Below are 19,634 nucleotides of genomic sequence, written 5' to 3' on the forward strand. Positions count from 1 at the left end.
ATCTTAAATAGATAGGATTAGGAAGAGATACCATAAACTATGTTGTGGGTGTCATAGCTAAATGATACACAAACCATGAAAGAAGAAAAGACTGTGTCTCACCTGTGGAGCCAGCTTTACAAACACAGTTAAAGCCTCCTGGAAAATTCTGGCATATGCCGCCATTTTTGCAAGGACTGGAAAGGCACTCATTTATATCTCTCTCACACGCAATTCCTGTAAAACCATCTGGGCAACTGCAGGAAAACCCTCCAACCAGGTTGTGGCAGGTTCCACCATTATGACATGGAAGTGGCAAACATTCATCAATATCGGTTTCACATAAATTCCCTTCGTATCCTGGCATACATTTGCATATGAATGATTGAAGTGGTTCATTTGCCACTATTATTACAGGAATGCTCTCCAAAACCGTAATTCCTGGGCTTACAGCAAGTCTTCGCATACAGCTTCCTCCATTGTGACAAGGATTATGCGCACAGGAGTCATGATCTACTGATTCTATCCATACTCCACTTTGACGAAATAAAACTTCTTTGATGCTCTCAAAAAAAGTGCCCACTCCACTTGGGTTGACATAGTTGTTATTGTTTCTTTTCACTGCAGTCATAATGTAAGTCCTGTTATCCTTTTCAAACACGCCACATACTTGTACTGCAGTTCCTAGTCCAGTCAACTGCGAACTAGCTATACGCAAGAAATGCAGGTAATTGTTGGTTAAAAAGTCTTTAACAGTGGGTATATTTAACCTAAGAAGGATGCTGTTATCAATTGTAGCATTACTAAATCCTGTAAAGAAAACCCTGACATTATTTGTCACTGCACTGTGTACACCATCATTACTATGAACCATAAGATCAAATGTCCCATCAGTAGACCTTGACTGAGAATGGAGGTCACAACTGTCTGCTGGAATACTGAAAAGACTGGTAACTCCTGATGTTAGAGTGCAGTGGAAGGTATCTAAAATGTCAGGATCTTGAGGTTTGACACTTCCCAAAGTGCCACCAGCAAAAACATTTCCATAATGATGAACAAAAATTTCAACTGTCCTTGGTTCAGATGGGTTGTCATTTTGGTCAATAACTTTAACATGTACAGTTCCTGTGGAAGACATTTGTGGAAAACCAGAATCTCGTGTCACAACAGATAAGAAGAACTCATTGATTTGTTCCCTATCAATTTCTCTGGTTGTAGTAAGCACTCCACCAGGACTAAGGCTAAAATAGCTGGTAGCAGGTCCAGTACTAAGAAGAAAATAATTAAATGGACCTTGATTTGGAGGAAGGTCCATGTCTGTGGATTGTAGTGTCATCACATGAGTTCCTGCTCTGTGATTTTCCTTGACTTCTCCTTCTGTTATAGATAAAGCAGGTCCATTGTCATTGATGTCTTCTAGGGATACAATAAGGGTAGCACTTCCTGTTGCAGAAGGTGTTCCTGAGTCAATAGCTAACACAGTAAGGTTGTAGATTGGTGTGGTTTCTCTGTCCAATTCACTGGTTACAGTAACCTGGCCTGTTTGTGGATTTATTGAAAAGGCACCTTTATCATTTCCAGAACCAATAAAGTAAGAGAACCGGCTCCAACTAGGAACTGAATCAGAGTCAAAGGCACTAACAAATGTGACATGAGTACCTGGTGGTACGCCTTCACTGATCTGAACATTGTAAAATTTTAGGCTGAAGACAGGGGGATCATTAGCATCAAGTATAGTAATGTTAACACTAACTTCATCTATATCAGCACCACGAATACTTCCTATGTTTTTTGCCAAAACTTTTAGTGAGATTCTTTCTTCCTTTTCTCTGTCTAAATGGCCAGAAACGTAAAGCTTCCCTGTCTTTCTCTCAATCTGGAAGCCCTTTTTTCTGCTGCTGCCAAAAATTAAATAGTGGACTTCCCCATCAAACCCTAAGTCCCGGTCACTTGCAAAAACTTCTCCGACTACTGTGCCTTTAGGAGCAGCCTCAGAAATTTCAAAATAATACATTTTGGATACAAATCGAGGTACATATTCATTTGTCCCTTGAAGCTGGACTGTAACGGTTACAAAACTGCAGCGTTCTTCATCGGGAACATTAAATGCTTTCACAGTGAGGTGGTAAGACTGCTTTGTTTCATAATCAAGAAAACCTTGGGTTGTGATCACACCTGTGTTTGGGTCAATTACAAAAAGGTCACTGTCTGAAGACTGTATGGAATAAGCTATAACTGCATTTGGTGAAGAATCTGCATCAGTTGCGTTCAAGCGTATAACTGTTGTGCCACTTGGGGCATTTTCCATGACACTGGGCATATAGTCCTCGGACTGAAAAATGGGAGGATTGTCATTGACATCTTTAACGTGTACTGTTACAACACAGTAACCAGTTTTCGCAACCCATCCTCCATCAACAGCACTGATGGTTAAGTCATGTTTTTGGCACACTTCATAGTCAAGATTTTTGGACAAAGATAATGCACCTGTGGAAGTGTTTATAGCGAAGAGACCAGCTTCATTTCCTGCTGTTATGTTATATGTGATCACTCCATTCATAGATGTATCCCTGTCCCTTGCTGATACAGTCCTGATAACTGTTCCAACTGTAAAACTTTCCGGGACAGTTATGCTTATATGGTTTTGAGAAAATTCTGGTGTATGGTAGTTTTCCTCAGTTACAGTAATGTTAACCATTACCTGTGATGACAGCGGAGGATTACCTTTGTCTTTTGCTGTAACTTTGATCATGAAATTTTTGTGTAAATCCATCATTAAAGAAGAGACCACATTAATCCAGCCAGAGTCTTTGTTTATATGAAACTTTCCACCAGAGTTTTCAGCTGACATAGAATATTCCACTTGAGAATTCAGTCCAAAGTCTTTTTCATCAACAGCTGTTACTTTAATTAGTTTTGTGCCAATTTTTGCATTTTTGGCTACCGGTGTAAAATATTTACTATGCATAAATTTTGGGGGGTTGTCATTGCTGTCAACAATGTTTATTGATAGTGTGGTTTCACTGGAGAGAGGAGGGCTACCTCTGTCAGAAGCACTGACGATAAAACTGTGTCTGTTGATATTAATGTTTCCTGATGAACTAGGGTTCTGATACTTCAAATGCTGCTTGTTAAATATCTCTCCTGTTGTAGCGTTTATCCTAAAAAATTCAGATTGAGATTTGATGAAGTAATATACTTGGCCATTCAGTCCTTCATCAGGATCAGATGCTAAAACTTGGGTAATCCTTACTCCAGGCTCTGTTGTTTCTGGAAAGTCTAGATAGTAGGATGGCTTACTAAATCGTGGAGCATTATCATTCACATCTGTCACAAATATGGTTACATCAGTGCTTACAGTCCATCCAGAATCGTGAGCAGATACTCGAACAATGTAGCGGTCAGTATCCTCTCTGTTGATTGGTCTGCTTACTGTTATCACACCTGTATTGGGATTTATATGGAAAGGAAGACTGGTGTCTACAATCATGTACCTACTTATTGCATTTGCTCCAGAGTCCTCATCTGATGTTGTAACTTGTGTAACAACGTAGCCCAAAGCTGCATTCTCAGGAACTGATGCACTAAATATCTGAGAAAATCTTGGTGCATTGTCATTATCATCTAAAACGTTGATAACTACTTTGACTATTGAGCTTTGGGGAAGAGTCCCTTTATCGGATGCTTTGATGGATAAAATATGTTGAGAAACCTTTTCTCGATCAAGCAGTCTTGTACTTCTTATTTCCCCACTAACTCTGTTTATACTAAATAAGTTATCTTTATTGCCGTCAATAATTGCATAATCCAGTTGACCATTGGGTCCACTATCCTTGTCTTTTGCATAAACTGTAAGTATCCTGCGAGGAGACAGGTTCTCCATTATTTCTGCAATGAAAGGATCTTGCCTAAATTGTGGTACATTGTCGTTAACATCTAGGATATTGACTTCTATCTTCTGATAAGAGGAAAATGGTGGAAATCCCATATCTCTAGCTTCAATCCATAGGACATACTTGGAAATGGTTTCAAAGTCTAACGGGTTCTTAATGTAAAGCTGTCCATTTAATTCATCAATGTGAAATGTGTTACCAAAGTTGCCACTGGCGATGTAAAAAGATAAACTTCCGCCTCTTGTAGATGAGCCAAAGACCGTTGTTACCAATGTTCCTACTTCTTGATTCTCTGAAAATGCAAATGTTGTCTGTTCGGCTCTAATCTGTGGGAAGTCAGCTTTGTTAGCAAACCGGACAGTCACAGTGGTTGAATCCGATTTATAGTTAGCACCGCTATCTTTTACTTGGACAGAAAATGTTATCTCTGAAGATCCTTCTAGTTGCGCGGCAGTCCTTATAGCACCGCGTAGTGGATCAATGTGGAATTTATCTGCATGCCTGCCTTTTAACGAAAAATGAAGCTCTGAATTTGTGCCTATGTCTTCATCAGTCACTGTCACCGCAAACACAAAGGAATCTAAAAGAAAAATATATATTTATGTATTAAAAAATAGTTAGTGAGCAAACAATACACAAAGTTACATAGAAAGAACAAATAAATGCTAACTTGCTAATAAGATCAGCATTTTAAGGGGTACTCCGCTGCTCAGCGTTTGGAACAAACTGTTCTGTATGCTGGAGTCGGCAGTTCGTGATGCCGTGCCCTGCCCCCTCGTGATGTCATGCCCCCCCCTCAATGCAAGTCTATGGGAGGGTGCGTGACAGTCATCACGCCCCCTCCCATAGACTTGCATTGAGGGGGCAGGGCTTTGACGTCACAAGCTCTCAGCGCCGACTCCAACATTCAGAACAGTTTGTTCCAAACGTTGAGCAGCGGAGTACCCCTTTAAAGGTGGCTTCTGACACTTTAATATTGATAACCTGTCCTTAGGATAAGCCATAATCCAACAGCATTCACCAATGGTAGGCCCAAGTCCTGGAAGCTACAGTGACCAGTTGACTGTTAACCCAGGCACAGCACAATATTTGTATTCGTGGCTGTGACTTGTACTGTAGCTCACTATTCAATTGAATAAGACTAAGCTGCTACATCAGACATAACCACAATAGTATGTATGGTACTATGTCTTGGCACACACTGAAAAGGAGAGATGCGGCCCCTCATTCAGCTGATCAGTGATTATGAAAATTCAGGAGCAAATGAGGTGAAGCCACATCTCTCTCTTCCCCCCAGTGGCATACTAAAAAGACTTCAGGCAGCTGAGCTCTATGGTTCCTTCAGCCTTTACTTAGCTGCTATAACTACTCTAGTACAACTCTGTGACATGGGTGTAGTCCTTGGTAAATTTCTTTAAAAAGGGATACTCCGGTGGAATTATTATTATTATTATTATTTTTTATCAACTGGTGCCAGAAAGTTAAACAGATTTGTAAATTACTTCTATTAAAAAATCTTTACCCTTCCAGTACTTTTTAGCAGCTGTATGCTACAGAGGTAGTTCTTTTATTTTTGAATTTCTTTTTTGTCTTGTCCACAGTGCTCTCTGCTGACACCTGATGTCCGTATCAGGAACTGTCCAGAGCAGGAGAAAATCCCCATAGCAAACATATGCTGCTCTGGACAGTTCCTGGCACGGACAGAGAGGTGTCAGCAGAGAGCACTGTGGACAAAAAAGAAATAAAATAAAAAAAAGTCCTCTGTAGCATCCAGCTGCTAAAAAGTACTGGAAGATTTTTCAATAGAAGTAATTTACAAAACTATTTAACTGTCTGGCATCAGTTCATTTAAAAAAAAAGTTTTCCACTGTGTATTAGACTTACTATAATAATTATTGTAGTTTGCAATAATGTAGTAAACAACATGGCCAGTCCTTTAAAGGGATACTCCAGTGAAAAGGGTTTTTTTTTTTTTTTTTTTTTTTTTAAATCAACTGGTGCCAAACAGATTTGTAAATTACTTCTATTACGAAATCTTAATCCTTCCAGTACTTATCAGCTGCTGTATACTATAGAGGAAATTCTTTTCTTTTTGAATTTCTTTCCAGTATGACCACAGTGCTCTCTGCTGATACCTCTGTCCATGTCAGGAACTGTCCAGAGCCGAAGAAAATCCCCATAAAAAACTTCTCCTGCTGTGGACAGTTCCTGACACAGACAGAGGTGTCAGCAGAGAGCACTGTGGTCAGACAGAAAATAAATTAATCTTGCTGACCAGAGCAAGAAAGGTTTGCTATGGGGATTTTCTCCTGCTCTGGACAGTTCCGGACATAGACAGTGGTGTCAACAGAGAGCACTGTCATAAGACTGGATAGAAATTCAAAAAGAAAAGAACTTCCTCTGTAGCATACAGCAGCTGATAAGTACTAGAAGGATTAAGATTTTTCAATAGAAGTAATTTACAAATCTGTTTAACTTTCTGGAATGAGTTGATTTAAAAAAAAAAAAATAGTTTTCCACAGGAGTACCCCTTTAAGTATTGCGATCCAGCCAAACAGCAGATCTGGACTCCCTGGACTTTAGCATTACTTTGATTATTTTGAGTGGGAGATTGTGTCTTTTGAAATTAACCTCTTGTTTACAGTTGGGTTTCTGATATATAGATAGATAGCTATAGAATAGATAGATGATTAGTTAGATGATTAGCGTTTGCTTACCTGAAGCTGCAGGTGACGGTATGTGAGTTACATATGGGTGATGCAGAAATCTTGGGGGATTATCATTCACATCCAGAATATTCACAGTTACACTGGTTGAACTGGATAAGCTCGGGGAGCCACCATCAGTTGCCACAATAAGAAGCGTATAATTGTCCTTCACTTCTCTGTCTAACAATGAGCTGCTGATGATCTGACCAGTAGAAGGGTTAATGGTAAACTGGGAATTCCCACCAACCAGACTGTAGCTGTATGAAAAAAAAATAGGTCTATTGAATATTCACATATTACATTTTTTTATTTTTTTATTAAACATAATAAATGTTGCTTTATGTCAGACAATTATAGACTGCAGCGCTCGCTTCGGCGGAGTATCCCCTAGACACAATAATAAAATGAGTAGATCTGAAGAAACTCATTAAAATTGAGACATTTTGCTAATGAATACTAAGCCAAGCAGAAGATTTAATGTTCTATTAGCGATGTGTCTGCTTCAGATAAACCTCTGTGATCATTTTAAATGACTTTAATATTACAACTATCACCGCTAAATCCTCGCACTTAATGATCTGCATCCAAAATAAATAACCTCCTTTATGAAAAATTAAATACTAAATATAGGTCTCAAACAAATTACATTACGATCAAAAGAGCTATTATTTTAATTCACTTTTTGTTTGTGGGAATAGGACCGTGGAATATACAGCAAGGAATACAAAGTTTCAATCACATTCCAAACACTAGGGAAAAGGAAAAGAAATAATAATTTAAGATACACTTACTATTCGGACATTTTTGTTCACTATGTTTTTATAAACTGCTTTGTATAATCGGTTCTCTGTTTGAAGTCAATTAACTCCTACTAGCACAGGTGACTCAATTAATAAATACTAAGATTGTTTAGACTTCCTTGAGCCCTCAGTAGGTAGCACTTGGCTTGTCAATGCGGTTTAACATCCTCATTACTTGCCTTGAAGAATATAGTAGCGGGAAATACGTTAAATTATGTCACATGAAGCCTAGTGGTGTTGACAACAGGAGGTGGTTGTCAGTAGGGGGTTGAAATGTACAACGTGTAACGAATGAAGCTAGAGGAAATGTAATCATGTGATACGGCTTACCGAACAACACCGTTCAGGCCCGCATCAGGATCAGAACAGCTGACCAGAAGAACGTCTGTGCCAGTGGGGGCATCTTCTGGGATACTTATGAAATGCTGACTTAAGGCAAATGCAGGTTTGTTGTCATTGACATCATCTATGTTGACGATTATCGTGCCAGTTCCGGTAAGGGCAGGAAATCCTGTAGGGTGCATTAAAAACACACAAATTAATATAATTTTATTAATACAAACAACATTGAAAAGTCTATTCAAATAGCTTATAAAGTGTGACATAAGGAATAAGTATTTTATTAATTGTTACTTATTTATATCTAGCTTGTTTTTATGATATTATTATTTAACATTATTATTATTCAGTTTGGGTCCCTGCAATGTTGATGTTCTTTGAGTCCTACTCACATGTACATTGTCAAATGTAATAAAACAAATAGTATTTTGAATGAGAAAAAAAACCTACATTTTGTGATATTTGATTGCACAATACATTTTTATAGGTTTAATTAAAAGAAACGGAATAACAAAATATATAGTTCAGCACAATCCATAAAAGACTAGTAATACCCAACCATAAAATAAGTATTAAAATATGAACACTATGATTGAAAAATGTGTGAAACCAATTCATATTAATTAAATAAAGCATACGGTATGTCTTTGTCTGGCATGTAGCATCTGTATTCATAGCTCATGTAGTCCTAGACATGTGTGAGCACACTGGAGATAGGAAATTGCACCATCAATATGTCAACTGTGTAGTCGAACCTGTCTCCTCCATCACTGGTATTCACAAAATCTTGTGGTATAACTAATACTGAATGATAGAAACATCCTTGCTATGCAGCTCCCTAAACTGCCATGACAAAGGGTAAAATAATATACTGTATATCAATATTGCTCATACAAAGTGTAAAACCAATAATAACTAAATTAAATGCCAGCCTTTTATTAGCACCTATGTGCCATCAGTATGCCTATTCTTACAACTCAAACCTGTTTCCAGTATTACTTTTAGCTATCATATAAATATATTGGTATATTTGACTCATCTCCCTTTACTGTTCTTTCATTAAAGGGAATCTGTTATCTGTATTTGCTGCTTGGATCTACCTTTCCTGAAGCTGATGGTGGTTGCCAAATTAATAAAACTACCTTTTTATTTCTCAGCCAAGTGTCAAGGAGGTGGTACTGAGCTGATCAAGTGCCACAGCCTGGCATGCCTTTTTGCAGCCCTCGCAGTTACTTTTTGACTGACATACAGTATAATTGTATATGTTTGGTAACAACCATCAGCTCTTGAAAAAGTACAATTTGAGTTTCTAATCTTACAGCTAGCCAATGGTGACTGCAGCCCTTACCAGCAAATATAACTGATATATTCCCTTTAAGATACAATAGCTTCTGTATGCTTTGTGTAGGGCATATACATTTCATATAAGTTGGTCTAAAGCAAAAATCTGTTGACTGACAATATCTCCCACTCTAGTGACCCAGGCCCATTCATGTTTTACATGGTTTGCCATTCATTTGAACATCCAGTATGTATTGCTACAGTTGTCATGCATCAATCAGATGCATAAAGGTCAACTGATAACTTGGCCAACTGGAATACAAAAATGTAATGTCTTCATCAGACTAACCCTATTTAAAGGACTACCCCCGTGGAAAACTTTTTTTTAATTTTTTAAATCAACTGATGCCAGAAAGTTAAACAGATTTGTAAATTACTTCTATTAAAAAATCGTAATCCTTCTAGTACTTATTGGCTGCTGAATACTACAGAGGAAATTGTTTTCTTTTTGGAACACAGAGCTCTCTGCTGACATCATGACCACAGTGCTCTCTGCTGACATCTCTGTCCATTGTAAGAATTGTCCAGAGTAGGAGAAAATCCCCATAGCAAACATATGCTACTCTGGACAGTTCCTAAAATGGACAGTATGTTAGCAGAGAGCACTGTGTTCCAAAAAGTAAACAATTTCCTCTGTAGTATACAGACTGGAAAGATTAATATTTTTTAATTGAAGTAATTTACAAATATGTTTAACTTTCTTGCACCAGTTGATTTAAAAAAAAAAAAAATAGTTTTTTACGGGAGTACCCCTTTAAGCTTTTTTTTTATATATAGTTCCTGCATATTCTACAGCGCTGTACAGAGATTGTCATCACTCCTGTTGGTCCCTGTTCCAATTGGGATATCTAAATTCCAAATTAACCTATCTGTATGCATTTGGTGTGGGAGGGAACAAGAGTACCAATGAGAAACCCATGTAACAGGGAAGGAATACACAAACTCTATGCTGATATGCCTACATTATAGAAATAAGGAAATCTCATGTACGAGTTGTGACTTTAAAGCAAGTTTTGTGAAAAGTGGTGACTTCTTTTGGTTCCACGTAGTTGAGAAGATATTGATACAAGGCAAGGAAACACATAAAGTTGCCTTTCCACCAACAACCACATTAGTGCTACAAGTAGCCCCAGGCACAAAGACAAGTTCAGATGTAATAGATCCTGAATTACAAAGCGTATCTAATCGATTGTCCTTTAAAGGGGTTGTCATCCTAAAATGTTATGACAATCCTTGTCCCCAGCCCTCCACTTAGCTGAATCTCAGCACACACCCAAGTGACATGGCCTATCCCCATCAAGTATTTGGAAGAAAATTGGACTAAAACCGCACAGACATAGACTTGAAGGGCCAGGGAGCAAGATATGTCATAACATTTTAGAGCCACAGACAACCCCTTCAAGTCATGTCACAATATGATTGCACTGATTTCAATAGTCCTATGATCCTCTTTTGATCAAAATATGTAATAATAAATATAGTATTCCAGTATTGTGAATTCATTGAACATTCACAGATGGTCCAATTATTATCATTGATGCATCGGTCTAATTATTATCATTATTGCATCTGTCCAATTATTATTATTAATGCATTGGTCCAGTTATTATCATTAATGCATCGGTCCAATTATTATCATTAAAGGGGTACTTCGGAGGAATTTAAAAAAATAAACTGGTGTCAGAAAGTTAAACAGATTTGTTAACGACTTCTATAAAAAAAATCTTAATCCTTCCAATACTTATAAGCTGCTGTATGCTCCAGAGAAAATTATTTTCTTTTAAAGCTTCCTTTCTGTCTGACCACAATGCTCTCTGCTGACACCTCTGGCCAGTTTAGGAACTGTCCAGACTAGGTTAGGTTTGCTATGGGGAATTTGTTTCTGTTCTGGACAGTTCCTGAGATGGACAGAGGTGTCAGCAGAGAGCACTGTGGTCAGACAGAAAAGAACAACTCAACTTCCTCTGGAGCATACAGCAGCTGATAAGTACTGAAAGGATTACAATTTTTTAATAGAAGTAATTCACAAATCTGTTTAACTTTCTGGCACCAGTTTATTTAAAAGAAATTGTTTTCCACCGGAGTACCCCTTTAATGCATTGGTCCAATTATTATCATTATTGTCAGCATCGTAAGAAATCCTACGATTTATATTCCGGTAGACAATTATCTTCTCATTACATGGCCAGTCATAAGTAATATCTAACTTATAGAATATGGGTCCAATTAGCACATTCCCAGTAACTTAAGACCTATTAGTCTCATTCATTTCACACCGTGCTCTGCTGGAAATGACAAGAAGTGTTCTTGAGTCCTAAAAAAAAAAGTTGCTGAGTGTTTTGCTTTAAAAACGACATATAAAACATCAATCGGTAATATAACATTTGTCAACAGCAATAAAGTTTAGGCGGAAAAAGAAACTTGGAATTACTTCCTGATTACGACAATTACAGTACGAGGAGTGGAATGTTCCGGCTGACACTTTGCTCAGGTAATAAAGTTGACTTTTTTTCCACTAATAATTAATATTTCTATCACCATGTCTTAGAAGGAAATCTCTCCTGGACAGTTTCCCTTTCACACATTTCTGAAATCTTACTATGGAATGTTCTTGGCCTTACTATTTATTAGCCCTTAATATTTATAGGGTTCTATCATAATCGGTGCCGCAATTAGGGTATAAGCACACTACAGAATATCCAAGCAGAGAAATTTTGGGCAGACATTCTATGTGGTGCAGGCGTTGCCATAATAAATCAGGGCTACGATCACGCAGATATGCACCATCCCCATCGACGGCAATGCACTTTGGTGGACAAAAAACTAAAACCCCAGAGTGGGTTAAGGGTCAACCGTAAACAGTTACCAAAGACCGTAGGCACAACGCCCAAAATACCCTTTGTTATGAATGTTCCACACCTACAAATTTAGCTTTTATTAAGCCTATTAATATCAAAATAAACAAATACTAAACAGAAAACACTTTTAAAACCACTAGCACCGTGTAGTATGTGTTGCATAATGTATGTCTGAATGTCAGGTAAACAACCCAGGTAATACTCAAGGTCACTCTGTTCAGTGGCTGCAGCTCCATCAAATAGTACACACACGAAACTGCTATATTAAAAGAACAATATATATGCTCCCTCTGCATGTTTTGTTGCACACTGCAACATCTTCAGGAGGATATCGGGCCATCTGGTGGAATTCCACTGAAAGAAAGAACATGCTCATTGTTTTGGAGAAGTCCGGAATTTGTGTGTACAGGGCAGCAGAATCCTGTTGACAAAAATGAGAGGCTGCTCCACCAGAATCTCATTCTGCAGTGTGCATGGGCCACTAAAAAGGAGTGGTTACACTCCCATCTAGACAACCCTTTTCCATATGCCCAGTTAGGTATCTTCATAAAGCAACAGTGGAGAACCATGGCAAAGCATGGGCTCGCCATCTCCATGTATTACCTATTCCTTATTCCTTTGTGTACTACTACCATACTATATGCGGCTACAGGCAATGTTTCTTCTCTGCTATGTACTGTACAAATGATAGAGGTAAAAATGTTGGGTAGCTGATAACCTGAACAAAAAGTCATTTTAAATGGGCACTGACAGATTCAAAAACTTTTCATTGTTACTGATGAAAAATGAAAACCTTTTGTAAAATGGTTGTTTACATATTTTTTGTTATATTTAATAAAGAAAACGGTCCCTGAAAATCCCACTACTAGGGGTCCCCATACCTATTGGGACACTAAACAGTCCTACAGCAGAATCAGCCTGACCCTGAGTCATGGACAAGAGATGACTCATGGACAAGGCTGCATGAGCAGACACACCAATCACCTCCCACCACCACAAGGGAGGGACACACCCCCTTCCCCTGAGAGGATTTCTAACACTGTGAGCTAATGAAAAGAGGTATTTTTATAATAAATACAGGTGACAGAGGCATAAAAATTTGATGTACATGGTCAGGATTAGGTACTAACATATTCTTTCTATTTCTTTTTGTGGGATCTCACAGGTGCACTTTAGCACTCCTCCCAATCTAATCTCTCTATTTTATACATACATGCTGTAGAACAAATATTTTTCATAGACATTATAAGTTGCCTATAATCGTGTTAGAGAGTCAGAGGGAATCTAAGTGAAAGAAAGCATACACACGTAAACCTGGAAACTCCTTGCAGCATTTATGCTAATGGAACTCCACAAAAACATGGGGGGGGGGGGCATTTACTAAGATGTGTGTGATTTAGTTTCCTTTTTTTTTTGCGTGTTTTTTAGTGACTCCACCAAATGTATTAAATGGTCGCAGGGCATTTGATACATTTTTTGGAGGATACACATTTTCAGAAATTTCACTCTTCACATGCACCAAAAAGCTACGCTAGGTCTGGGCTGCTGTAGAATTACGAACTTTTGGTGGGTTTTGTGACTGTTTTGCGAAAGTCGCTGTTGATAAATTCATTACCACTGCACAAGACTAACCCTTAACAGCTGGGTTGTACGCTCTTTAAAAAAAAAAAAAAGTGTAAATCAAAAAAGCGTAAAATAGAGACAACTCTACACACAAAACAGCTCTAAAGACAATGATAAATGCCCCCAATGGTATCTACATTTGAAATTTTCTTTTTAGTGACATATAAATAGAATGGAAATACCAGAAAGTATTTGGGAGTAAATTCCTTAAAGGTAGAGCAATGGAGTCTAAAGTAGCAAAAGATGTGGGTCTGACTATTACTCTGCTAAGTTGTTATGTTGTCTATTAGCAGACAGTGTGAAATACTCTAAAGACGTCAAGGTCTGTACATGCAACACTATCTTAGTCTATCCTTTTGCTACAATTTAGAAATACAGTAATGATGCCATAATGACTGAACAGCTAGTCTATGGGCAAAGCTGTAGAGCTCCTACCTAACAGTTCTATATTTAACTATATTTTGCTACATCTGTAGAACACGATTCGAACAAGCTACCAGCTATTTGTCTCTCTCGATCTATCTATCCATCCATCATCTATAATATTTTTATTTATCAGTGTGTAAAGCAACTCTATTACATACTTTGAGTTTCATTTACTCACCATTTCCAAAATCTTAACTTGCTGTCTCTAAATGGAAATATTGAGCAGGACACATACGTGTAACTACTCTACCGGGGTAGCAGGCATAGCAGCTGCTATGGTGCTCAACAACTAAGGGCCCCACTTTCACTCAAACATAGGGTGTAGTTAGTGGTGACTGTGGAAGGTGTCATGGAAAATTGAACATAGCCGAATATAAATTTTGCTATGGAGTCCCATGGTTACCCCTGCAGTGTATATTACCCCTACTTTTTGCAGTATTTCTGTCTTGTGAAATCACTACTTTACATCTTTACTGTGACATCATGTGTGCATTTTACCTGCATATGACATCATATTTGCTTTTCTAAGTAATCCAGTCACAATACATGATGTCCGTTTCCCTATGCTATGATACGATGGTGTGTAAGTTATAGGAAATGTCCCGGGTTCTGGTGGACTGGTGGACATGCCCCTTTCTCATCAGTCCACACCCCCTTTTTTCAAAAGTAGAATGTACACCGTAGCACAGCTTTGCACAAAAATGAGCAACTTTTATGCCCAAAACAGGCATCAATAAAATAGTAATCACACCGATGTCTTTTTGACGCTTTTTATGTTATGTTAAACCGTAAACATTTTTATTTAAAGTTTCTAGAAAAGGGTAAACTGTGCCCAAAAAAAGGAATCCAGTGATGAGGTGGCATAAGAAAAGCTTCCAACATGTCTAGATAATTGTCTTTAAGGGGGTACTCCGGTGCTTAGACATCTTATCCCCTATGCAATGGATAGGAGATAAGATGTCTGATCGCAGGGGTCCCAGCGCTGGGGACCCCCATGATCTTGCACGCTGCACCCCATTAAAATTAGTCCCCGGAGTGGATTACTGTCAATCACGAGGCCGGAGCATTGTGATGTTGCGGCTCCGCCCCGTGTGACGTCACGCTCTGCCCCCTCAATGCAAGCCTATGGGAGGGGGCGTGACAGCTGGGGCGTGATGTCACACTGGGGCGGAGTCGTGACGTCACGATCTTCAGCTCGTGGTCGGGAGCCAGAACCTCCAGCGCTACCGGAAGCAGATACAGTTGAGTGCTGCATGCTATATTGCGGGGGTCCCCAGCTGCAGGACCCCCGCGATCAGATATCTTATCCCCTATCCTTTGCATAGGGGATAAGATGTCTAAGGGTGGAGTACCCCTTTAATGCATAGTACTGTGTACAACATTTCTCATAAAGCATTGCAGCTTTGACAAATCTTCCCTTATACATCTTGTCTGGTTTGAAAAGATACCTGACCCCTTTAATCTGATCTGTACTTGACATACCTAATAGCCTATGCTCTGTGATGTCTTAGCACAGGAATTATTTCATAGTGAAGTCACCAGACTCAGCAGTGAGTGAGTTGGTAACATTTTAACTATGTAGCCTGAGCTTAATACCAATATCATATTTGTGGTGAAAGATTTTGTTTTTCTTGGTCAGGCTCGTTTCCCAGAATCCTGGGTTTCACTGCAATAGCACTTACTCCTGAGGACTGGGTTTTTAATCATTTAACAGTGGACCACCAGTAAGTCTTTCCTAAAGCTTCCCTTGATAATAATCTACATGATGAGGACGGGAGCTTTATTGTCTCCATACACACCCTGTACGTTCTATTGTTGTAAGATGTTAATATCATACAGCGCATGCAAACATCATTAAATGTACATTAGCTGGAATAGCAAGAATATCATAGTAGACATCAATAAATCAAATCTAATAGGAGGATTTGTATAGAAACTGGAGTCACACTCACAACAGAGCATCTGCTTTAGACAATTCTTTCCCTCTTTTTAAAGGGGTACTCCGGCGCTAAGACATCTTATCCCTTATCCAAAGGATAGGGGATAAGATGCCTGATCGCAGGAGTCCCGCAGCTGGGGACCCCGTGATCTTCCACGCCGCACCCCGTTAGAATCAGCCCCCAGAGCGTGCTTGCTCCGGGTCAGATTACTAGCGATCACGGGGACAGAGCATAGTGACATCACGCTTCGCCCCCTCAATGCAAGCCTATGGAGGGAGCGTGACGCCCCCTCCATAGGCTTGCATTGAGGGGGCAGAGCGTGATGTCACACAGGACGGAGCCGTGACATCACTGTGCTCCCTCCCCGAGATCGCTAGTAATCAGACCCGGAGCAAGCACGCTCTGGGGCTGATTCTAACGGTGATTCTGCGGTGTGGAAGATTACGGGGGTCCCCAGCGGCAGGACCCCCGCGATCAGGCATCTTATCCCCTATTCTTTGGATAGGGGATAAGATGTCTTAGCGCCGGAGTACCCCTTTAAAGCTGATATAAAATTGAGTTGTCTCTGTTAGCTATCACGGTGTTCTACATACAAGGTGACACTCAGATTGGGTGGACAATTGAAAACTATGTAAATTCTTCACGTTCCCAATTATCTCTGTATTATCTTTGAATAAGCTTTAGATTAAGTCCACAGCTGATGAGAGATGACTAATTACAAGTAATAGAAATTAGATTATAGAAGCGTTGTCATTACGTCGTATAATATTCCAAGAATATCTGGTGACAACAATTATGTCTTTATTAAATCCCCATCATCATCAGATTTGACCTCAAGCTGCTATAGTAATCTGTAATCAGGAGTCTGAATGAGTATTAATTCCTGTCGTTAGCCTCGCTACAGTCTTTATAATACTGTATGGCAATAGATATATGTATAGTACGAAGCTATTTTATTATTTATATTTATTAAATAATCATAGTAATGTTTACTAACAATAGATGAAGAATGTAAGAAAACATCCGTTCCAAAGAATCTTACATTTTAGCTAAATGATGTTAATTAGTAAACAGTATAATAATCTCATTAGGAAAAGCACCTGCTATGAGCTGGGGGGATACAATACAATAGCGTACACAAGCGCATTAATACCCTATTTCATGCCTTATGTCTCTTAATCACTACAAGTCTGTCTATTTACTCAATAGAATAAGCTGATTAAGACACTTTTTGAAATAATTAGGTGACTGATGCCGACATGTATGATTATGAATACATTGTTGTTATCTTTTACTTTGTCCAAATGTGAAGTAAAAAAAAAACATGCAGACCACCCTTTTGAAAACAACTGCGCCTCCTCCCAACCCCCCACCCCATCCATTCAAACAGTTTTTTTTTCCCCATTATAATCTATGGAAGCTGCTCCTCTAAGCAGACCACCTCTATACCCAAGAAAGACCACTTTTTAAGTAAATGTTTTAAGTGGGAACCTCTTTAAAAAGGCTGAATCACATTATTAGCGCAGAGAGCAGGAGGAGAACCATTTCCAGCACAGTTAAAGGGGTACTCTGGCCCCAAGACATCTTATCCCCTATCCAAAGGATAGGGGATAAGATGTCTGATCGACGGGGTCCCGCCGCTTGGGACCCCCGCAATCTAGCATGCAGCACCCACCTGTAAGCACTGCAGGAAGCACTGGAGGCTCTCAGTGTTATGACTCCCGACCACGGGGACAGCGTATTTTGACATAACACTGAGAGCCTCCAGTGCTTCCTGCAGTGCTTACATCTGCTGATGTGACTGGGGTGTCAAAGTTAGCAGTGAGGTGGGAAAATGGAGAGGAGAGTTAAGTTGGGAGCCAGAAATTTGAGAAATCATGCTGAAGAGCAGGAATGAGGAAGAGCCATGGTAGGAAGAGCCATGGTAATGACTAGGAACGTGAGGGGAACCATTCTGGGAAATATGAATGGGGGTGATAGCCTGAGGACTAGGTACGTGAGAGAAGCCATGCCAGACACAAGGTGAGGTGGGGAGCCATGCAGTGTACTAGAAATGAGAGGGAAAGTCATATTGAAGACAATGGATTAAAGGGGAACCATGCTGGAGACTAAAATGAGTGGAAAGCCATGCTGGGGACCAGGAATGAAAGTGGAGACTTTTTGAGGACTATGAATGAGATGTGGAGCCATAATGAGAAAAGGAATAAAAGAGGGAGCTATGCTGAAGACCACTAATGAGAAGCCATACAGGTTACTGAGAATGAGAGAATGTGAAATGATCCATGCTGGAGACTAGGATTGAGAGGTAGAGTAATGCTGGGAATATGGAATGTAGGAGAGACATATTGAGGGCGAGGGGTAAGAGGGGAGCTAAGTTGGGGATGAAGAATAAGAGAGTAGACATGCTGAGTGAGGACTAGGAATTAGAAGGGAGCCATGCTGGGGATGAGAAATGAGAGGGGAGCAATGCTGGGGACTAGTGATGAGATGGGGAGCAATGCTGAAGACAAGATATATGAAAAGGGTGAGGACCAGTTATTTCATACTTTATGATTTTAGTCTCCTTCATCCTTACTGTTTGATTATTCTATTAGACACTTCTGTATACATTTTTTTTTTGTTTCAGAGGACAACCACTAGAAAATACATTTCTCTGTGCAAATTTGGGTGGTGGCTCAAAAAGGTTTCACAGGCATTCAGATGTAATGAAGTTCAATGTTTCCATTTAATGTAGATCTGTTATTGGCCTCAATGTCCACTTCACTATTAGTTAAAGGGGTACTCCACACCCCTAGACATCTTATCCCCTATCCAAAGGATAGGGGATAAGATGTCAGATCGCCAGGGTCCCGCTGCTGTGGGCCCCCGGGATCTCGGCTTCTGCACCCACCTGTACGGCTTCCACCTCACACCGGCAACACTGGAGGCTTCGGAGCCCGACCACAAGGGCGGACGAGCGTGACATCACAACTCCGCCCGTGTGATGTCACGCCCCGCCCCCCCCAATGCAAGTCTATGGGAGGGGGTGTGACGGACCTCCCATAGACTTGCATTGAGGGGGCGGAGTCGTGACGTCACGCTTGCCCGCCATTGTGGTCAGGGGCCGAAGCCTCCAGCGTTGCCGGTGTGAGGTGGAAGCCGTACAGGTGGGTGCAGAAGCCGAGATCCCGGGGGCCCACAGCAGCGGGACCCCGGCGATCTGACATCTTATCCCTTTTCCTTTGGATAGGGGATAAGATGTCTAGGGGTGCGGAGTACCCCTTTAAAAATAGCACAGACAATGGTATTTCTCCTGTTTTATTCTTATTATTGTCATATAAAAAGATATACATAAGCTTTACTACAGTTCCCACCTGTTCGAACTATGCTCTGCTTATGCATGAAAGAACAATCTTATACATTGATAAAGATGTAGCACAGTAATAATGCATAAAAGTAGTACACAGAGAACAGCATAAAAATGGTAGAACTTACTGTTTCCATTCCACTGTGCATCATTTTAATACCAATAACTATTGTCCCATGAGAAACAGATGCCATGCACACCTTAGGCATCTAGCCCCAATATTTCTTATTATCTAAATGCATCCCTGGTCTGAAAACAAACTGTTCTGGGGCAATAAAAAGCTGGATGTGGTAGGGCAAAATACGTCTAGAACTTCTGGAGTTTAACCATTAGTGATTGTTGTAGACTGACAATGCAATATGTATGAAGAAGTCAAGTGGA

The 19,634-nt window shown here is 39.7% G+C and overlaps 1 protein-coding gene across 1 annotated transcript in view; it reads right to left on the minus strand.

The window, feature by feature from the left end:
* Positions 1 to 19,634, minus strand: part of FAT4 (FAT atypical cadherin 4) — a 245,383-nt gene that overhangs the window by 38,765 nt on the left and 186,984 nt on the right. The window contains exons 7-9 of the mRNA XM_056563751.1: positions 7,711 to 7,891; positions 6,590 to 6,837; positions 103 to 4,452 (exon numbers count right to left, since the gene is read on the minus strand). Coding sequence (XP_056419726.1) covers positions 103 to 4,452; positions 6,590 to 6,837; positions 7,711 to 7,891 — 4,779 coding nt within the window. The remainder of the gene's footprint in view (positions 1 to 102; positions 4,453 to 6,589; positions 6,838 to 7,710; positions 7,892 to 19,634) is intronic.

The sequence above is a fragment of the Hyla sarda genome, chromosome 1 (genome assembly GCF_029499605.1).
Source record: "Hyla sarda isolate aHylSar1 chromosome 1, aHylSar1.hap1, whole genome shotgun sequence".
Lineage (NCBI taxonomy): Eukaryota > Metazoa > Chordata > Amphibia > Anura > Hylidae > Hyla > Hyla sarda.